Source organism: Hemicordylus capensis, chromosome 5, assembly GCF_027244095.1.
Source record: "Hemicordylus capensis ecotype Gifberg chromosome 5, rHemCap1.1.pri, whole genome shotgun sequence".
Taxonomy (NCBI): domain Eukaryota; kingdom Metazoa; phylum Chordata; class Lepidosauria; order Squamata; family Cordylidae; genus Hemicordylus; species Hemicordylus capensis.
The window spans coordinates 188,247,507-188,266,603 of NC_069661.1; the positions used below are offsets into that span (position 1 = coordinate 188,247,507).

Here is a 19,097-nt window from a genome sequence, read left to right on the forward strand (position 1 = left end):
CTCTTTACTGAGTATATTCTGTTTCTATTGCTGTTTGATCTAAGATCGTAAATAAACTACGAACTATTATCTTTGTCGATTGCTCCTGGTAAATACTTTGAATCCAAGAAAGGATATTTAAACCACAATTCATTCTTTCCAATACCGTAAACAAGAAAGTCCAGTCTATATTGTTAAAGGCTTTTTCTGCAACTAGGAAAAGCATTGCAGCTTTACTCTTCTTCTTCTTTGTAATACTGTCTATTGTGTTTAATGCAAATCTCAAATTGTCTTTCATGTATCTCTTTGGCATAAATCCTGTTTGATATGTATGAATAACATCAGTTAAAAAGCCCTTCAGCCTTCCTGCCAAAATCATGGCAAAAATCTTGTAATCTACATTCAGTAAAGAAATTGGTCTGTATGACTTGGGATGGGTTGTATCTTTGCCTTCCTTATAGATAAGAGGAATTAATGCTTCTTGCCAGAAGGATGGCAAAGCATGGCAATATAGTATTCCGTTCATTACTTGGGTTAGTGGGTTAATTAATATTTCTTGGAAATGCTTATAGTAAACCATGAAAGTCCATCTGGGCCTGGGGTGTTATTCTTTGAACATCATATTGTTGCTCTTGTTTCCTCTTCAGAGATCGGTTTATTCAACAGTTCCTTCTGTTTATCGGTAAACGGGGAGGGAGCAACTGCCAACCCAGGCATGTTAAATGTTCCTGCAGCTGTTACTTAGTAAAGGGCAGACATACTTGCTGCACTCCTGTGGTTTACCCTCTGAGCCTTCCTCTGATGGCCTCTTCCCATGTGGCTTGACCACATGCAGCTCTGGGCTGTGATTTCAGCTGGCCTCGCTCTTAGCAGCAGCCATGGCTGTCAGAATAGCCCAATTCCAGCTGTTCTCCTTGTCAGCCTTCGGGCTGTGCTGCCACTACCAAAGTGGAAGCTCAGGGTCAGCAGCAGCCGCAGTCAGCAGCTCCACTTACTGTCACATGCCTCTTGGCTTCGGCGCTCCTGCAGGCACTAAGGAGGAACCAACCGCTAAAGGTTCTGCTCCTTGGCCCTCCCAACACAACACAAGTCCACTTGTCCTTTTGTTGGTGGATTTCACCAATGATATCCAGGGAGCTCCCCACAGTTGATAACACTGATTCCAGTCTTTGGGTTGGACTTACCGTGGACTTGCTTTCCTACACAGTGTATGGAGGTCATTCGGCCCACCCATGGATCAGTGATTTAAAAATGCATAATAGGTTCACATTGTTGGATTAGCCCTCCTGGTATCTTGCTTCACTCATCTATCTTCTTACTTTGAAGCAGCAACAGTTATAGAACTGGGAGGGTCCTGCTCCCACTACCTACTGTAAGGAGGTCAAGCTTCCTTCCTGTTTTCCTGATCTTTTCATCTGAGACCAGTCCTGTCTATTGGAGCAAGTAGAGAAATACAACCCATTGTTATGAATGACCTTCATACATTGTGTAGAAAGAATCATTCATGATAAGTCCAACATTTCTTTCTAGTATTTTTGGAGTGTGGGTGCACTAATTGAAGTATTTGCACTCTTGTGCAAGACCACCAGTATTTCACTGTGGCCCCACAGCAGCATCAGTAGGTTTGCACTGTCTGCATTATCCTTCACTGACTACCGGCCACTAACAATAAGACCAAACTTCTTAATCCCATTAATTTCCAGACCTTGTTAAGGTTTGGCATAAATAGTTGGCAGGCATACTTGTAACATTGGACCAGTCAACACACTGAGTCAGAGCGCTCTTGCTGGCAAAGGTCGTTATTTCATTGCTGGGCAAAAAAGTTACTAGTGCTTGGTAGTGACAACTGATTGTTTTTCATAAAGCAGCAGAAAGAAACAAAAAACTTCAGTCACAACAGGATAGCATCAGAGTTCCTGAATTGGACAGAGCATCATCTGATGTCAATAAAGGCCATTCACATCAAGGGAATCCAACACAAAGGCTTCTTCGCACAGCAGGGAATCAATATCACAGGCTGGAACTGGCAATTAAATGATGTAGCTTGCTGCATCTAGGAGCTAGACTTTATTTATTTTGGCAGATAATACTAAGCTTGCTCACTTTCTCTAAGGGAAAAATAACCAATCTTGACAAATGATCCACTTTTTCAAAAAATCAATGTTTTATCCTGCTTTCACTTTTGCTAGGATAGTATTCAAATTGTTTTGCTAAGGTTGTCTTAAATAATTCTGTCTTTTGCATGACTTCTGTGCAACTTGCATAATAGAAAGGCCTGCTTATTGCTAATCTGTCATGTTGGTCTAGCTCAGCTTTCTTTGCTTGGAAGGAAAATGGGTTACAGCTTAGGTTCCCAAACATGATTTCATGCATAGAATACGTGCTTGACACTGATTCTAAACTCTATATCTATATCTATATTTATATTTATTTTTATATATTTATTTATTTATTTATTTAAAGCACTATTTTTAAAAAGGTACAGTTTTGTTGTTGTTGCAGGTGACTTCCAAACTCTGGGTTCTTACCCAGTCCTCCCCAAAAGGCAGATTTTAAGATCTGTTGTATTTTTCATAAACCTAAACCTTGATTTTATTGAGGCTAGCTGGGAACCAAGTTCCTTTATCTGCATTATTTCATAGTTCTGCACAATCTTTTGTAATTCATCTTTGCAGACTGTTATAGAATTTTATTTTGCCCTCTTCAGAGTTCTTTATCCTATCTGTGTTAATATGTGAACTAAATGCAGTATGTTGAGATCAGACGTGAGCTAGATTACCTTGACTTCATCCTCCCTGGCTGTTCACCCGTCTGCTGCTGCTGCTGTTGTTCTGTGCATTGTGTACTCTAAGAACATTCCTGTTGTACTGCTAGAGTGAAGAGGTGGCAAGGAGTAAAAGTATGCTGCTTATTGATATGAGCACTCCTGTTCTCAAGATTGGAAATTCACTTGACTCAAGAATGCGCATACACAGCATTATGCAGCTGTGGAATTCATGTATTTAGGAACGCATGCAAAATATTTTCTCTTTGCTCTCTTACAAGTAAAGGAACTTTAGACCTAGTTGTTGGAATATAAGTGTTCCAGTTATAGTGTATTGGAGAAGGGCCATAGCTCAGTGGATTAGCATGTGCTTTGCATACAGAGGTTCCGAGGTTCAGTCCCTGGAATCTTTGAGTAGTACTGGGAAATATCCATGTAGACTTTGGCTCTCCAGCTGTTGAATGGCGGCAGCATCCCCAACCACAACTTACTGTGACTGGAGATGAAGTTCAGCAACAGCTGGAAAGACAAGGTTGCCTACCCCAGTGTAAATAATACTAAATTAGATGCATCAGTGGTCTTACACAGTATAAGGCAGCTTACTGTTGTATCTGTGATGGCTAGAAGGCCTTAACAATGGTGCATATTGGGCCCTGGGTATTTAAGAGAACGTCTTCTTCCCTATGAACCACACTGCCCATTGAGATCATCTGGAGAGGTTCGTCTGCAGTGTCACCGGCTCGTCTGGTGGCTACTAGGGAACAGGCTTTCTCCATTGCTGCCCCGAGGCTTTGGAATACACTTCCTGATGAAATAAGAGACTCCCCATCTCTTACAACTTTTAAAAGGGCAGTCAAGATGCATCTGTTCACCCAGGCTTTTAATTAGATACTGTTTTAATTGTTTTAATTGTGTTTTAATAGTTTTGATTTTTTAATTTTAATTGTTGAAATGTTTTAATCTTTTATTTGCTGTTTTATTGTTTGTAAACCGCCCAGAGAACTTGCATTTTGGGCAGTATAGAAATGTATTATGTAAATAAATAAATAAGTTTTATTCTATCCTCATTAAATTGTACCCCTATCTACCTGTTTCTGTAATGTGAAGCTGAATGTTCTGCAGTGCAGGCAGATGCAGTCTAACTCCCCCACTACATACCAGCTCTCTCGGTCCAATGTGGTGTCTGCATAGTTGGACGCATTCCTTCACTAAAACAGATTCATACTGCTCATTACAATATTTTCCTACTGAAGAATGTAAAGTCTCTGTTATAATCCACAAAATGCTGCTGTTATGCACAGATTAAGCATATGTAGTTGGTCTTTCCAATAACCTCAAATAGTCTTTTGTTTGAAGACATTCTAATGGTGGTTGCTCTCCCTTGGGCAACCATTTCCTTGGGGTGTATACTGTTCTCTAATTTTGTTGATGGCACTGAAAGGTTCTGAGGTCATAAATTCTAGGGGACTTCCAGTACTGCCATGATCAAGTGCCTTATATTTCTCATCTGCTAAAAAATCACTTTTGGGTTATCTTTTGTCATCTCTTCTTCTTTGACTAGCTTAAGAGTTCAGGCTTCCCTTTCTTTGATACAAATGCACTTTCCTTGATAGGAGACACCTTAGTTTATTTCCAGCTGTCTAAACCATGATTCCTAATTTATTCCCAGGAAATCCACTTGTCTCTGATGAATGAAAAATAATGCCTGACAAGTGAAAAAATTCCTGACAAGTAATGTACCAACATAGCTCAACAGGTTTTTAAAAAAATTGTCTGGCTGAACAGAGCCAACATTTATTGATCCCTGCTTATTCTTAAAGATAATCATTCTACAGCATTATACCTCAGTCTTCCTTGCACACTTAGTGCAGTTTTTTGTGCATGCATTTGCAGAAACCATTTGCATTTGCAGAAATGTGTTTCAGCATGTCATAATCCATAACCTTGGCAGTCCATATTGTGAACCACCCAGGGATTCTTTTGTATGAAGCGGTATATAAATGTACTAAATAAAACTATAGAGATTTCACTATCTACTCTGGTGTGTGCACAGCTTGGGGTTGAGGAAGAGTAGAAACAATGAGTTTCAGATTTTCTAGTGATCATAATAAATGATTTATCTACACTGGGCATTTGCCTGTAGATTGCCTGAATAGAAGAGCCCGTTGCATTATATTCTACATGTTATGAATCCTTGATGGTGGTGGGTCCCAAATGACGCATGCTAGAGCAGCTACACTTTAACTCTCAAGTGGTATCTCAACTCTACTTATTTGGGGAGTACTCTGTGCGGTGAGGTCATAGAACATTGTGGCATATACAAGATCTACAGATATTCCACTTCCTGTGATACATCAGAATGAGGCAATAGAATGGACTATGTATTACAAAAGACTGCAGGTGGGAAATTTCTGAATAATCTTCCTTGTGCGTAGCAAAAAGTGAAGATAAGAAAGTCTCTGCAAAAAGAAAAATGCAATAGCCGGGAAATGGCTGGACTAGATCTGCTAGTTTTCTTTTTGTGGGGCTCTCTTAATGTGAGAGCATTCGAAACTGCTATCCTCCACTCATACTCAGATGTAGTAAAGTCCCAATTTTTCATCTCATTCTTTAATCTCATATTTAGACCCAACCAGTATCTCCCTTTTAAAAATGATTTTCTGGCCATGTGTGTCACATGCACCAAAATCCAAGAGTTATTTGTACACAGTGCCAAGCAGGTTTGCCACTGTTAAAGTCAGTAGTAGGCCTAGCAGTACAAGAGAAGGGCAAGCTGCTGGAAAGCAGCATGCTTCTGCACACATGAAATTATGTTTGAAGTGTAACTACATGTTGCTTGCCAACTTATATTTCAGATGTTCAGTTGTATATCCCTGTTGCAAGGTATCTACAGTAGATGGGGGGTGGGGGAGTTTGCAGGATGATTATTTTTCTCTCCAGCTGGTATACAGAACTATGTTTTTGTCACAAGTGCTATGTTTATAACAATGAAAAGAATTTTATATACAGGTCTGCAAGATAACCAATGCATTAAAAGTATGCCAGCTCTTCTGATAGAATGGCAAGTCTACAGGCACAGGTGACAATTAATGGTGTGCATTGGCAACTTATGTGGTTAACAAAAATTGTTTGCATCAGTATGGGAATAGTAGCTTACCATTTTCAGCAAAAGTGACTAACAAGACTTCCCCATACTTTCACCCTCTTTCCCCGCCATGCACCCATCTTAAACATTGGGTCTGCTCTTTTAAACAGCTGGTTTTGATCAATTTTAGTTTTGTTTAGCTGGCAAGTGTTAGGATGATGATATGGTCTATTGGCATTTAAGTGTAGGAGCTAAATAGTCATGTGCACGGACCGGTTCGGAGGCCATTCTAAAGGCCTCCAGACCGGTCCGGACACGGGGTGGTTTTGGTTCGGGAAGATGGGGTGGGGTGTTCCAATAAAGATAGGGGGGGCTTTACTTACCCCTCCCAACAAAGGCACCGTATTTTTTTGAGCAATCGGGTGGCAGGATATCTCCCTGCCGCCCGCTTCAATCCCCGCTCGGCGCGGCTCCTCCTTTTGTATACAGAATCGGGCGGCAGGATAGCTCCCAGTCCCTGCTGCCCCCTACAAAGCCCCGCTCGGCTGGCGGCCGCCCCCTTCAAGCCCCCTGCAGCCCCTAAGAAGACCCCTGCCACCCCCTTCTCGCTAAATTTCTTCCCATTGCAAGAGGTCGGCAGGAGAACTCCCTGCCATCCCCTTCCCCTTCGCCGGCTGGGCTGCAAATGGCTTCTAGGTTTCCTCTTGCAATGGGAAGAAATTTAGCAAGAAGGGGGCGGCAGGGGTCTTCTTGGGGGCTGCAGGGGGCTTGAAGGGGGCGGCCGCCAGCCGAGCGGGGCTTTGTAGGGGGCAGCAGGGACTGGGAGCTATCCTGCCGCCCGATTCTGTATACAAAAGGAGGAGCCGCGCCGAGCGGGGATTGAAGCGGGCGGCAGGGAGATATCCTGCCGCCCGATTGCTCAAAAAAATACGGTGCCTTTGTTGGGAGGGGTAAGTAAAGCCCCCCCATCTTTATTGGAACACCCCACCCCAGTGCCGGACCGCAGCTCCGCGGTACCGTGCACACCCCTAGAGCTAAATAATGGTACTGATAAGGAATTAAATGTAGTGTTTGAGTGAGAGAGAACCATAACACTCCCATTTAAGATAAACCATTTAGTTGAAACTGAACTCAGACCATTGAGCACAATTTGATGGGCCATTATAAATGCAATTACACCAATTCAAACAATAACCCATAATAGACAATCAAATAGCAATGACTAAAAGCAATATAACAATCTCTAGTCCACGTCTGATTACAAAAAGTATCATTGAATGTAAGAATTTTTACTAGCCACTTGGTCCTCTGAACCAGCCAACTGGACCTCCCATGACAGGAAACTTGCACAGAAAAGATGTGTGATGAAAGGAGGTTAAAGAATAAACTAAATTATCTGGGTATGAAGGGGTTAAATCTACTAGGTAAGGCTGGCAGAGGCAAGTCCTGCAGCTCAGTCTTGGAAACCCCCTAGTGGAGAAAAAGGGAACAGTTGGAATTCTGTTAGAATTGACAGTTGGAACTGAAGGTTCACAGAGTAAGGTGTCAATCAAGTAGCCTAGTAAGAAGGCTGAGTTTAAAAAGAACCATATCAGGTTTTGAGAAATAAAGGTTTTAAATGGATCATGTTAATAAGCTCTGTAAGGAAACTGTGTTAAAACCATGACTCATATAACAGTAGCTAAGCAAGCAAACCATCCTGCTTACTAAGGCCGCATTCAGACATCCCACGAAACCAGAGTTACAAGTTACTGGCAAACCTGTAACTCCAGTTTCATGTGATGTCTGAATTAATGCAATCACTGCCTCGCAACCGAACTACAGGATTCAGTTTACTTAGCTAACTGGAATTTGGAGCTGGGATTACTCCTTAGTTTCACCGCTCTAAATCTCTGTTAGAAGGGGCTGTCATCTTGTCGGCATACATCTGCCACTATATCTGTGGTTACAGGTTATGCGACCAGTGAGAGGCCAGCTCAGAGCAGCACCAACTGCAGACTGGGCCAGTCACTTCTGTCTCAGCCTAACCTATCTCACAGGGTTGTTGTGAAGAGAAATTTAAGTATGTAGTACACCGCTCTGGGCTCCTTGGAGGAAGAGTGAGATATAAATGTTGTAGTAGTCGTCGTCGTAATAATAATAATAATGTATTCAGCTTTAAAGAAACTGAGAGTGACTTTGTGCCCCCCATACCTACAACACTGTGTTATCAGAACATAAGATCTATACATATGTAGATCCTGAGATCCTGTTTATACAGAGATCTTAAAGTAGTGGCAGTAAGGTAACACTCTTTAATGGTAATAGAAAAACCTATAGAAATATGATCAAGAGTGTCATTTAAAAAAAAAACAACTCTCGTGACAAGATGTGACAAAGAAAGCCTCTGTACCTTGTTACACTCAGAGCAGAACTGCCTCCTGAATATCTTAAAACCTGGAGAGATCTCTATGGTTCAAGGCATTCCTTCAGGAGTGTTATGCATACCTTCATAAAATTTAAATTGGCACACCATGCTCTTGCTTAAAGGGTTCCTTCATATTTGAATGCTTGCATTTAAATATAACTATTTACTTGGGCTACAAAGATCTTTGAATGAATCTCCTGGAGTATATGAATGAATCTTCTGCTTTGTATAGTAAAGTTGTTCCTTAAGGGATTCCGTGAGTTCTGGAGACACAAACTGTCTCCATTATTACTAACTTGGCTCAATCTTGTATTTACATTATTTAATGGGTTACATTGAAAAGGTGAGTTTACTGATGAAGAGATTCTGGGTAACATTGGGAGCAGATGATGTATAGGTTAGCCCTCTGGATAAATGAGCAGGATAAGGTGGTAGGAAAGTGAAGTATTTCTTTGCTAAAGATCCCCTGGCACACTCTTCAGGGCCTATCCCATTAATAGTTATTATGAACTCTAGAACAGGAGAGCTACACTCAAACTCTTCCACCACCACCCCAACCCCTGCCATTATCACAAATATACAATACAATTAAAACTTCTCATATATTCATATTGTAAGTGCAGACAAATATAGTTCCATTAACTTGGTGAATCAGGATCCAAGCTATTCTCTTTTTGTAGGTTTTAGTGAAATAGTATGAGCGCTATTCATTTTCTGTACATATTGGGGCGGAAGTTAATAAGTCAAATCTTGAGATATACATGGATGTAATGTAGTTTATTCTTTTATATTGTAGATACGGAGGTGTTGACTCAACCTTTTCACCATGCGTGAATACAAACTAGTGGTTCTTGGTTCGGGGGGAGTTGGGAAGTCTGCATTGGTAAGTAGTACTAAGTATTGGTTCTCAGCCTCTTATGGCTAGGATAAAGTATGTGCATCTAGCATATCCAATCTGCAACCCTCATTGTAAGGGCTTTGCTGGCTAAAAGTGATTTCTGTCCATTACAAAATGCCCAAGCCCAGTTTTGTTCTTTGGGGTTTTTTTTGTTTAAAGTTAAAGGGATGCTTACAATGATATGAAATAAAATAAAGCTAGGTGACTAAGGATATTTTTATACCACTCTTCAACAAAAAAACACCCTCAAAGTGATTTGCACGGGAAAAGAAATGATCATTCTTTGTACCAAAAAGGTCACAAGAGACACACTAGTAAACAGCCACTGGAAAAGACAACTGTGCAAAGATGAATAGGGACAGTTGCTTTCTTGATGCTAAGTAATGCTACCAAAGAGGTGTAGTAGTATGCTAGCATGCCGTCCAAAGCAGAAAAAGAATAAAGTTGACGTGGGTGTATGAGCTCTCCCCCCCCTCCCCCCAACACATTTGAGTAAATGGTACATTTCTCTTATTTTAGACTCACTGCTTAAAGTTCAGCTATTGATACAATCAGTGGGGTGCTCCAGTTCTAATTCTGTTCTTGGATGATCAAATGCTGTTAGGGAGATCAAATATTACAGTGAAGGTGAAACTGGAACACGAAAATTGTTCAGAGAGCTGAACCTCAAGGTTAAAGTGGTTTGTGCAACTGCTATCAAGCTTTTTAATATCCTTTTTAAATCTCCATTGGATAGTAGCAGAGAAATAGGTCAGTGGTCAACATCAATAAATTATACTAAAGCTTAACTGATAATTTGGAGGGTTAACAATACTGATGTTGCAATGGATGTTCTACATTTTTCTGTTTGTAGCACCTTATATGGGTCTATAACAGATTTTACTCCTGGCTTCATTTTTTGTAGAAATTCTGTCATTTGAGCTTCTTCGAGCTTTCATACATAGGAATACAGCTCACTGACACTTCGTAAAGACCAGTATGCTCGTCCTTGGGTCCTTGCGGAAGTTTATATTGCCCTAGAGACTTGGGTAGAATAATACACTATCAAGTGCAATCTGGAAACTTTCTGAAGTGTACACAAAATTTTCAAGCATAATTTGAGTGAATGCATCAAATGTCCAAAAAATCACAAGACCAGATAGAACCTAAATTTTAAAATTAGATTTAAGAATAAGGCCATGGTCTTAAAACTTGAGTGAAGAAACCAAGATTTCTTCAGTTACTGGTGCAATGGCACTGTTCTCATATTTCCTGTTTAGGAGGGATAAAGTGACTGGATCTTGCCTTGTAAAATCCAGGTCCATGGTAGCCTGTTCAGTGTCTCTCAGCATTGAGTTTGGATATTCAGAACATAAATGATGCTGAATTGTAAATATAACTTGTAGCATAGCAAATAAAATCTATATTAGTGCTTTTATTCTTTTTTTAATGAAAGCAAAATATAGAAACGTGTGTGTGTGTTTGTATTTTTGTTTGTTAGAGACATTTAATATACCACCCACTCCAAAGACTCTGGGCAGTGTACAACAACAGGCAAACAGGCAACATTAAAAATTACATTACATTAATAATTAAAAATTATTAAAGAACTAAAGTAACTACCAAAAAACAGAAAAATGAACTACAGGGCAAAGGCCTGGCGAAAAAGAAAAGTCTTCAATAGCGATTTAAAGATCGGTAAAGAAGGTGCTAGCTGGATCTGTAGGGGGGGAGAGTTCCAAAGGAGCAGGGCAGCAACTGAAAAGGCCCTTTCACGGGTTCTAGAGCCCCGAACATCTCAGAAATCAGGGATCGACAGAAGGGCCATCTGAGCTGATCTAACCGGGCGGGATGTAACTGGATGGGAGAGGCGGGTCTGTAGGTAGACAGGAGCCAGCCCCCGCAAGGTTTATGTATACACATACAGACATAATGAGATGTGTTTCAACTTGTCTGGTGATTTGGCTGTCTGAATTTTTTTTAATATCCGTGATAATACTGGTGCTGATGATGACATAGATAAAATGGATAATGACCACCATAAAGTAACAGTATAAAAGTGATGATAAAATGCCCCAAATCAGAACTGTCCCAGTTATATAACCTGTTGCTAGAATACTAGAGATATAAGCAGTGAAAATGCTTAATATACAGGTACATAGGAAGCTGCCATATACCAAGTTAGACCATTGGTCCATCTAGCTCAGTATTGTCTTCACAGACTGGCAGCGGCTTCTCCAAGGTTGCCGGCAAGAATCTCTCAGCCCTATCTTGGAGAAGCCAGGGAGGGAACTTGAAACCTAGATGCTCTTCCCAGAGCAGCTCCATCCCCTGTGGGGAATATCTTACAGTGCTCACACTTCTAGTCTCCCATTCATATGCAACCAGGGTGGACCCTGCTTAGCTAAGGGGACAAGTCATGCTTGCTACCACAAAACCAGCTCTCCTCCCTAAGATGATTAATATATGGGTAATATATGCTTAAAATATGGGTAATACATATATAAATGCTTACAATATGGGTAATTCAAAATTTATTTTACAAAATAAAAGCATAAAATACTATAATATAGAAAGTTCAGTACCATCAGATATGTATATAGAATGGGCACAAATACCACACAAATAAGAAAAATTTCAAATCTCTTATTAGTTATGGATGATTGCTACTTCAAGCAGTTGTCCATTTGTACAGAGGTCCCCACTCACCCCCATAAGGTCTTCTTTCTTTCCAGCCACAGTATTACTAAGGTAGAAGTGTGCCACAGGCACACAGTTTTAATGTGTTCCTTCTTAAACTTCAGAGTTTCTCTCTGCAATGTTGTTCATTCATCAGTGTTCTGAAGAACCTAAACCAGATGTCGTTGTAAAGGCAACTAGCCTTTCCTGAATGTCTTGTGATCTTCCTGGATTTTGTGCATGTTTTAATGAGAATACTTGTTAATCAAAATTGCATATAATGTGAGTGTATATGTATTTATTGCAGACAGTACAGTTTGTTCAAGGAATATTTGTTGAAAAATATGATCCTACGATAGAAGACTCATACAGAAAGGTATGTAAATTGTTTTGAGCTGTTACATTAAGTGAACAGCATATTTGGTAATATGCAAATCAGTGCCCTGCCACTCAAGGCTGCTGCTGATACAGCAGCAAAACTGCTCCGGGAAATTGTTTCACAGCAATAAAATTTTCCTATTCTGTTTTCTTAAGTTGACAAGTAGCAGTCTAAACTTTGTGGCATAAGAAGGGAGGTCACCAGCTTTATCAGTCAGATGGCAACAAATCCCTTCCTGAGCTGGCTAGAAGCTTGGACCAGCCTTCTAAAATCCCAAAAGCAAAAGTAGGAAAATGTGATTAGCATGGATCAGAATGTAGGGCTCTGACTGAACACGGAGCACCACATCTATTTCTGGTGAATGCTGTAGGAGTATTCAGATATGGTATGAAGCAAATAGAATATGTACTACTTCAGTGCTTGGGTGGGAAACAACTGGGGCCACATACTAGTGCTCTAAACATTCTTAGAGAAAGAGTGGGATGGCGTGGGTGGGTGTACATGCACTATGGCATCTGAGCTTTATGTGAATTTGCCCTCCCATCCCCATGTGCACGCCTACTGCATTTGTAGGTTATGATATGCTGAGATTTGTTGAGACATGAATGTGATGTCTCACCTTGAGGTTCTGAGACATTTTTAGCTGTTGCTACCACTTGAGGTAAATTTCAGCTCTCACCCTAAGCCCTCAAGCATCTCGGGGTGCCGCTGTGCCAGCTTGACAACATAATCCTTCTGTCCTCATGTAGGAACCAGAACACAGAAAGCTGCTATATACTGAGTCAGACCATAGGTCCATCTAGCTCAGTATTGTCTACCCAGACTGGCAGCAGCTTCTCCAGGGTTACAGGTGGGAATCTCTTTCAGCCCTATCTTATCGATACCAGGGAGGGAACTTGGAACCTTTTGGTCTTCCCAGAACGGCTCCATCTCCTAAGGGAAATATCTTACAGTGCTCACACATCAAGTTTCCCATTCATATGCAGCCAGGGCAGACCCTACTTAGCGAAGGGGACAAGTCATGCTTGTTACCACAAGACCAGCTCTCCTCTGTCGACAATGTCACTCTGGATAAACAAATAAGGATTTATTCTTTTTTGAAAATATATACAATTCTCTCCTTGCGCAGTGCTGCCAGAAAAGACATCTAGTAACTGTTACACTCTGTGACTTAAACTTACCTTAAGTGTCATGGACCCTCCCTCTGCTTCATGCGGAATCCCCACTGCCCAATTACCACAGTGCTTTTGCTGCTTCCCTTACCTTCCATACAAAACTCCCCCTATAACTTTAAACCATATCACAAACAGAAATGCAAACATCACAAACCCCATTTTGTCACATGTGCACGCCTACTGCATTTGTAGATTATGCTATGGCAAGATTTGTTGAGACGTATGAACCCACCAATCTCAGCATATCATAACCTACAAATGCAGTAGCCATGTATGTGAGGATGAGAGGGGGAGAACACACTCCCGGCATTGTGGGAGCTTGTGTTAACCTCTGGTGCCACAGCACGTGAGCCCACTTGATATAAACAATAATAAAGAGCAGTATGAATTGAATCAGTCACTAGTGTGGTAAATTAAGAATTGTTAATTGATTGCAAGCAATAGTTGCCTTGTAGACTAAAGCATGCCCATGTAACTATGTGGCGTACACCAAATAATATTGTGATGGAAATTGAAGCCTATGGCAGAGATTAGTTGAATTGATGCAATACTGTGGAATGTTCATGAACATTCTGCTTAGAGAATGAAACTGCCAGCAATGGGACGTTTGCACACATACCTGATTTTGTAAGGAAAAGATCAGTTTGGAGGGGATGTGAGCGGACTGCACTGCGTGCGGTGGTTCGATCCAAATTCAGACCGACCAGCTGGGCCATTCAAACTGACAAACCACCTCAAACTGCCTGTTTCACGGCAGAGTGATTCAACCACGAACCAGTCTGTGCACACTCCTACAAAAAGGTAGGAAAACAAAGGGGCATGGTGCCCATACCCAGGCCGGTGAAGAAAGGGGACAGTGGAACAAGTCTGCTTAACTTCAGTCCTCCTGCTGATATTGGCCTACAACTCACATAATCCCTGGCCACTGTGCCTGGGGATTATGGGAATTATAGTCCAAAAACGGGGAGGGGGGGCTAAGTTGAGCAGGCCTGCTGTAGAATGAGATATAGGGCCTTGGGGAAAGGTAGGTGAACAAATAATTCAGGAAGACTTAAGAATGAAAGAGATCTATGGAAGAATGTAATGGGGCCCAAGAACAGAAGAGGCTGTATGTGAGGGGTGAGAGTGTACCCAAGAAAGGCAGAAGTGCTGAAGGGGCATTTAGCCTAGTCGAGAGATGGGATGGCACAGACTTCATACTCAGTGGAAGCAGCTGTGCCATGTGAGAGATGTAGCCGCTGCCTTCACTTCATTAGGTGGGTATGACAGGTTCTCAAACTTGAGTCTCCAGATGTTGGTGAATTACAACTACCATCATCCCAAGCTATAGGCTGTTGTGTCTGGGGATGATGTGGGTTGTAGTTCAACAACATATGGGGACCCAAGTTCAACAATGCTATTGTAATGGGGAAAGCTCTGGGAGGAGCTACAGTCCCCAGGTGTCCCTTTGTGCCCTTCTAGCCTCCCCTGCACAGTTTCTGGTTCCAGTACAGACTCCCCCCCCCCCCCCCCCCGCCGCCGCCCTGGAAACAGCAGCTACTGCCTGGCTCTGAGTGTGCCCGCCTCTGCATGCCTTGGGGAGAGGGTAGCACATGTCAGAGATTCTAACAGATTCTGACTGCACAGGCTTATTATTTAGTACAAATGACTCTTCTCTGATTTCAAAATGACTTTGAATGCTAACAGGCTGTACTTTTCTTGCTATTTTCTTGTTTTTCATCTGCTTTCCTCTCCCCTCCCCATCTTCTGCTCCAATTTAGTCTTCAGTTCTTGTTAGAAATAAACCCTAAACCAAGCAAAATTAACTATTTTGCTATGTTGTTATAAACTCTTATAAACTCTTTTACAGCCTGCCAACTGCTTTGAATATGGTAAGGGACAAAACTTGTGCATTGTGGATATAACTTGTAAAGGCAAGCAATTGAGTATTTGAAGTCTTATTTATCCTTCAACAATGCTTCTGTTCTTTTGACAGCAAGTTGAAGTAGATGCACAGCAATGTATGCTTGAAATCTTAGACACAGCAGGAACGGTATGTAAAATAAAGCTAAGTTTACAACTACTGTAGATCCATTTTACCTTTTAATGTGGTGATTCTCTTTATTTAGCAGGGGGAGAATAACTAGCCCTATCCACCCCCAGCACAGTACCTCCAGTGACTGTTGCTGGTGTCTGATTGTGAGCCCATTGGAGACAAAGATCCATCTTGTTTATTTGTTATTTCTTTTGTAAACTGCCCTAAGCAATTTTTTTTTTGAAGGGTGGTATAGAAATCAAATAAATAAATAATTTACAAATATATTTCAGATCAAGGGATTGGGTTTCAAAATGTTTATCATTTTGATAAACATTTTGATAAACATTCATTTTGATAAAATCATTTTGATAAACATTCAAAATGTTTATCAAGGTGTTTATCATTATCTCCAGACCAAAATTAGCATCTTGCCACAATTGTTCTCTAAGCAACAAATACATTGCTCCTCCCAGCACCCATTTGACAGAAACATGCAAGGAAATTATTGGTAAGCAGAAGGGCTAACTTTATCAAGAGAGGAGGAAACAAGAGAATGGAGTTGTAACAGAATAATTTTCCGTTAAGTTTGAGAGGTAGACAAAGCATTGAAATGCTTACATAAAATCACACTAGCATCTTGTTGCTTGGTATTTGTTTATGTATGCTCTGTTCCATTAGGCACCTTAAGCATGTGGTAAGAGGCTTGCATACACAGAACTGATGTTCTGTGCACTCAAAACCTGTATAGGATTTCATGCCTGTGAAATGGAGGATTGATCTCTGGATTCTCAACCAATATCCACAGGATCGAATTTGCATGGCTCTATTTTATTTTATTTTATTTTTATTTTATTTAACACATTTTATACTGCCCAAAATGCAAGTTCTCTGGGCGGTTTACAACAAAAGATCTCCTCTATATCCACAGGAGTCCTTAGTCTGAATAGGAGTGCTTGCTCCAGAGTAAGAACTTCTGTTACAAAATGACAACTGTGGCATCTGCTCCCATGTATTACAGTATTCCAAATGTGGCTGCATCATAGAACTACAGAATTGCTGTCTTTATTTTCAGTATCTTTCCTAATAGTTTCTAACATAAAAGTTGCCCCTTCACTGCACAGAATTGACACTTTAAGTGATTTTTTCCGCCATGGCCTCAAGATCTTTTCTGAATAGTCTCAACCAGTTTAGACCTCATCACGTATATGTGAAGCTAAGATACTTTCCCCCGATGTACTTCACTCAGCATTTATTTCTATTAACTCTTATGTACAGTTTTGTTGTATACATTCACCCAGTTTGAAGAAGGACCAGTTATTGCCCATGTGCTACTAGTAATGTACAACGTCTTGATATGCACAGTGGTCACAGCTATGGATTGGGACTTTTTAATGCTGCTCTTTAAAAGAATCAGTGTGTTGCTGTTTGGAACAAAGCTCTTGGAATTGGAATAAAGAATGATGGAAACATTAGCTTTTCCATAAGCGAAACAATAAGACTTGCATCTGTCAGAGAGTAACAAGCCTGTTTATTCCTATTTGATGAGGTGTTCTATATATGAGAAGAAAAATGAGCAGAATACTGAATGTCATCCTTGAAGTGAATCATTGTGTGACACTAATTTCCAGGTTAAACTATCCATTTGTATTGCAAAGTCAGTTGTAAAGAAATGGTTTCTCTTCCTTTTTTCAGATCACTAGCATCCATTCAGCAATGTATCTTTCCTAATGTTATACCCTTCTATTGTGGACAAATGCTATAGATCAAAATAACAAAATACCTCTTATAAAATCATTGTACTGTACAGGGAGGAGTAAAGACAAAGTAACAGCTCATATGATTGACTAAAAGCAGTTCTGGATTTTACTACTTAACACTGGCTGACAGCCTGAATAACGAAGCATGTCTGCTTTGATGGCCTGCAGGGGCACGCTAAGAGTCCTCACACAACTCCCCCAGTTATCCTTCACATGCACTGTTGCACAAGAGGACTAATACTTCTAAGCGCTACTCATACTCTGGAAGTACTCTGTATCATTGGGAACATGTCACTGACCCTTGGGGACTGTTTCTAATCTTGCAGAGCCCTTCCAAAGTGCAAGGAGTGCTCCACACTCTTATGGTTCTGGCACAACAGTGTGCATGCAGGGGGATGGGGAAGTTGGACGAGGGCTCCTGGCATGACCCCGTAGCCCCTTGATGTGTGCTCACTTTACCACTCTTTTATTTAATGTTATTTATGTGTAAATATTGACTTGCAAGGCAGCAGTCCTATGTTCTCTTAACTCCAACATGCTGATCCATTTTTAGAATCCTAAAAAAATGGCTAGGAAAAGGTCAATTTAGGCTTGGAGGGTGGGGGGGAATTTGGTTGTGTGATCAGTGTACTTGAGTAAATCAGGCTGCTTTGCCTTCTAAGCCCTTGGTTTCTGTCTTTGTGTTTACAGGAACAGTTTACAGCCATGAGAGACCTCTACATGAAAAACGGTCAAGGGTTTGCTCTAGTATATTCCATAACAGCACAGTCAACATTTAATGACTTGCAAGATCTAAGGGAACAGATTCTTCGAGTCAAAGACACTGATGATGTAAGCAGGCTTCTAAACATTCTGTGAAAGCAGCTAATGGGGAGGATACTTTATCAAGAGAACTGATCTTCTTTAGCCAGCAGGCTTTTTGTTCTTAAGACACTTCACAAGAGTAATGTATGCTTTCTATACATTAATAAAATGTATGCATAGTAACTTAACTTGGATGAAAAACGGGTTTCTGGTAGCCCCTTCCCTGAATGTGACCACTGAGCAAAAGATATATTAAAGAGGTATAAATGACTGTAAAGGGTATTAATTATTTAAGGGGTGCTCTTAAAAAGTGACTATGGATAATAAACTGTGCAACTATTCAAGACAGGCAAACTGTGGTTGCTGGATATAATTCCTAAGCATTCCCTTGGTTAAGCTAAGACTTCAATGCAGTCATTTAGTTTAGAACACTAGTAAACAGAAGTCTCATCCTCGATATTAACTTGCAATCATAAAGAAGAGCATTGTTGGACAGAATCTAAAAGTCAGGGCTGTTTACTATACCTCTGTATTGTGCCTTATACTCCATATTCTAATTCTCTGATTAGAATGCTATTAACATACTTGTAAGTTAACATACTTGTAAGTCAGGCCTGCACAACATACAGCCCGCAGACTGCATGCAGCCCATGAGGCCTTTTTTCTTGACCCCCGGGGCTATTTCCCCGTCCTCCCCCTGCTGCTTAAAAAAAATTTTCCCCCAAATTCCAGCCGCCACGCGGCAGAGGAGACGGCTGCAGGGGTGCATGTGTCCTTCGCTCCCCTCCCCCACAGTGGCGGCGCACGGCGGCAGAAATCAGAGTGATGCTGGGGCCTGCTGGTTTGGCCCGGCGTTGCTTCCCAGCTGTGAGGCGCACCTGCGCAGTTAAGTTAACTGCGCAGGTGTGCCTCACAGTTGTGCACGCCTGCTCTTTCCCAAGCCAAGCCTCAAGTCCTCCGTTTCCCTCCTTGCTCCTTCTGTTAGCCTCTGAGTCCTCTGTTTCCTGCCTTGCTTCTTCACCCTATCTCACTCTTTCTCTCTCTTTCTCAAGCCAAGCCTCCTCGGCTTCCCTCCTTGCTCCTTCTCTCTGTCTCGCTCCTCTCAAAGCCTGCACCCTCTCCCCTGCCCGAAGCCTCCTACCCCATCCTTTCTCTCTTTCTTTCCCCCTGTCCC

General features: G+C 41.3%; 1 protein-coding gene across 3 annotated transcripts in view; it reads left to right on the top strand.

Annotated features, from left to right (window-relative positions):
- Nucleotides 1-19,097, top strand: part of RAP1B (RAP1B, member of RAS oncogene family) — a 64,436-nt gene that overhangs the window by 28,300 nt on the left and 17,039 nt on the right. For 2 of the 3 annotated variants that reach the window (XM_053256033.1, XM_053256034.1), the window contains exons 2-5: nt 9,032-9,118; nt 12,099-12,167; nt 15,321-15,377; nt 17,810-17,950. In XM_053256033.1, coding sequence (XP_053112008.1) covers nt 9,062-9,118; nt 12,099-12,167; nt 15,321-15,377; nt 17,810-17,950 — 324 coding nt within the window. In that variant the 5' untranslated portion in view covers nt 9,032-9,061. Of the gene's footprint in view, nt 1-9,031; nt 9,119-12,098; nt 12,168-15,194; nt 15,217-15,320; nt 15,378-17,809; nt 17,951-19,097 lie in introns of those variants that run through there. The other variant, XM_053256035.1, reaches the window with a different exon arrangement.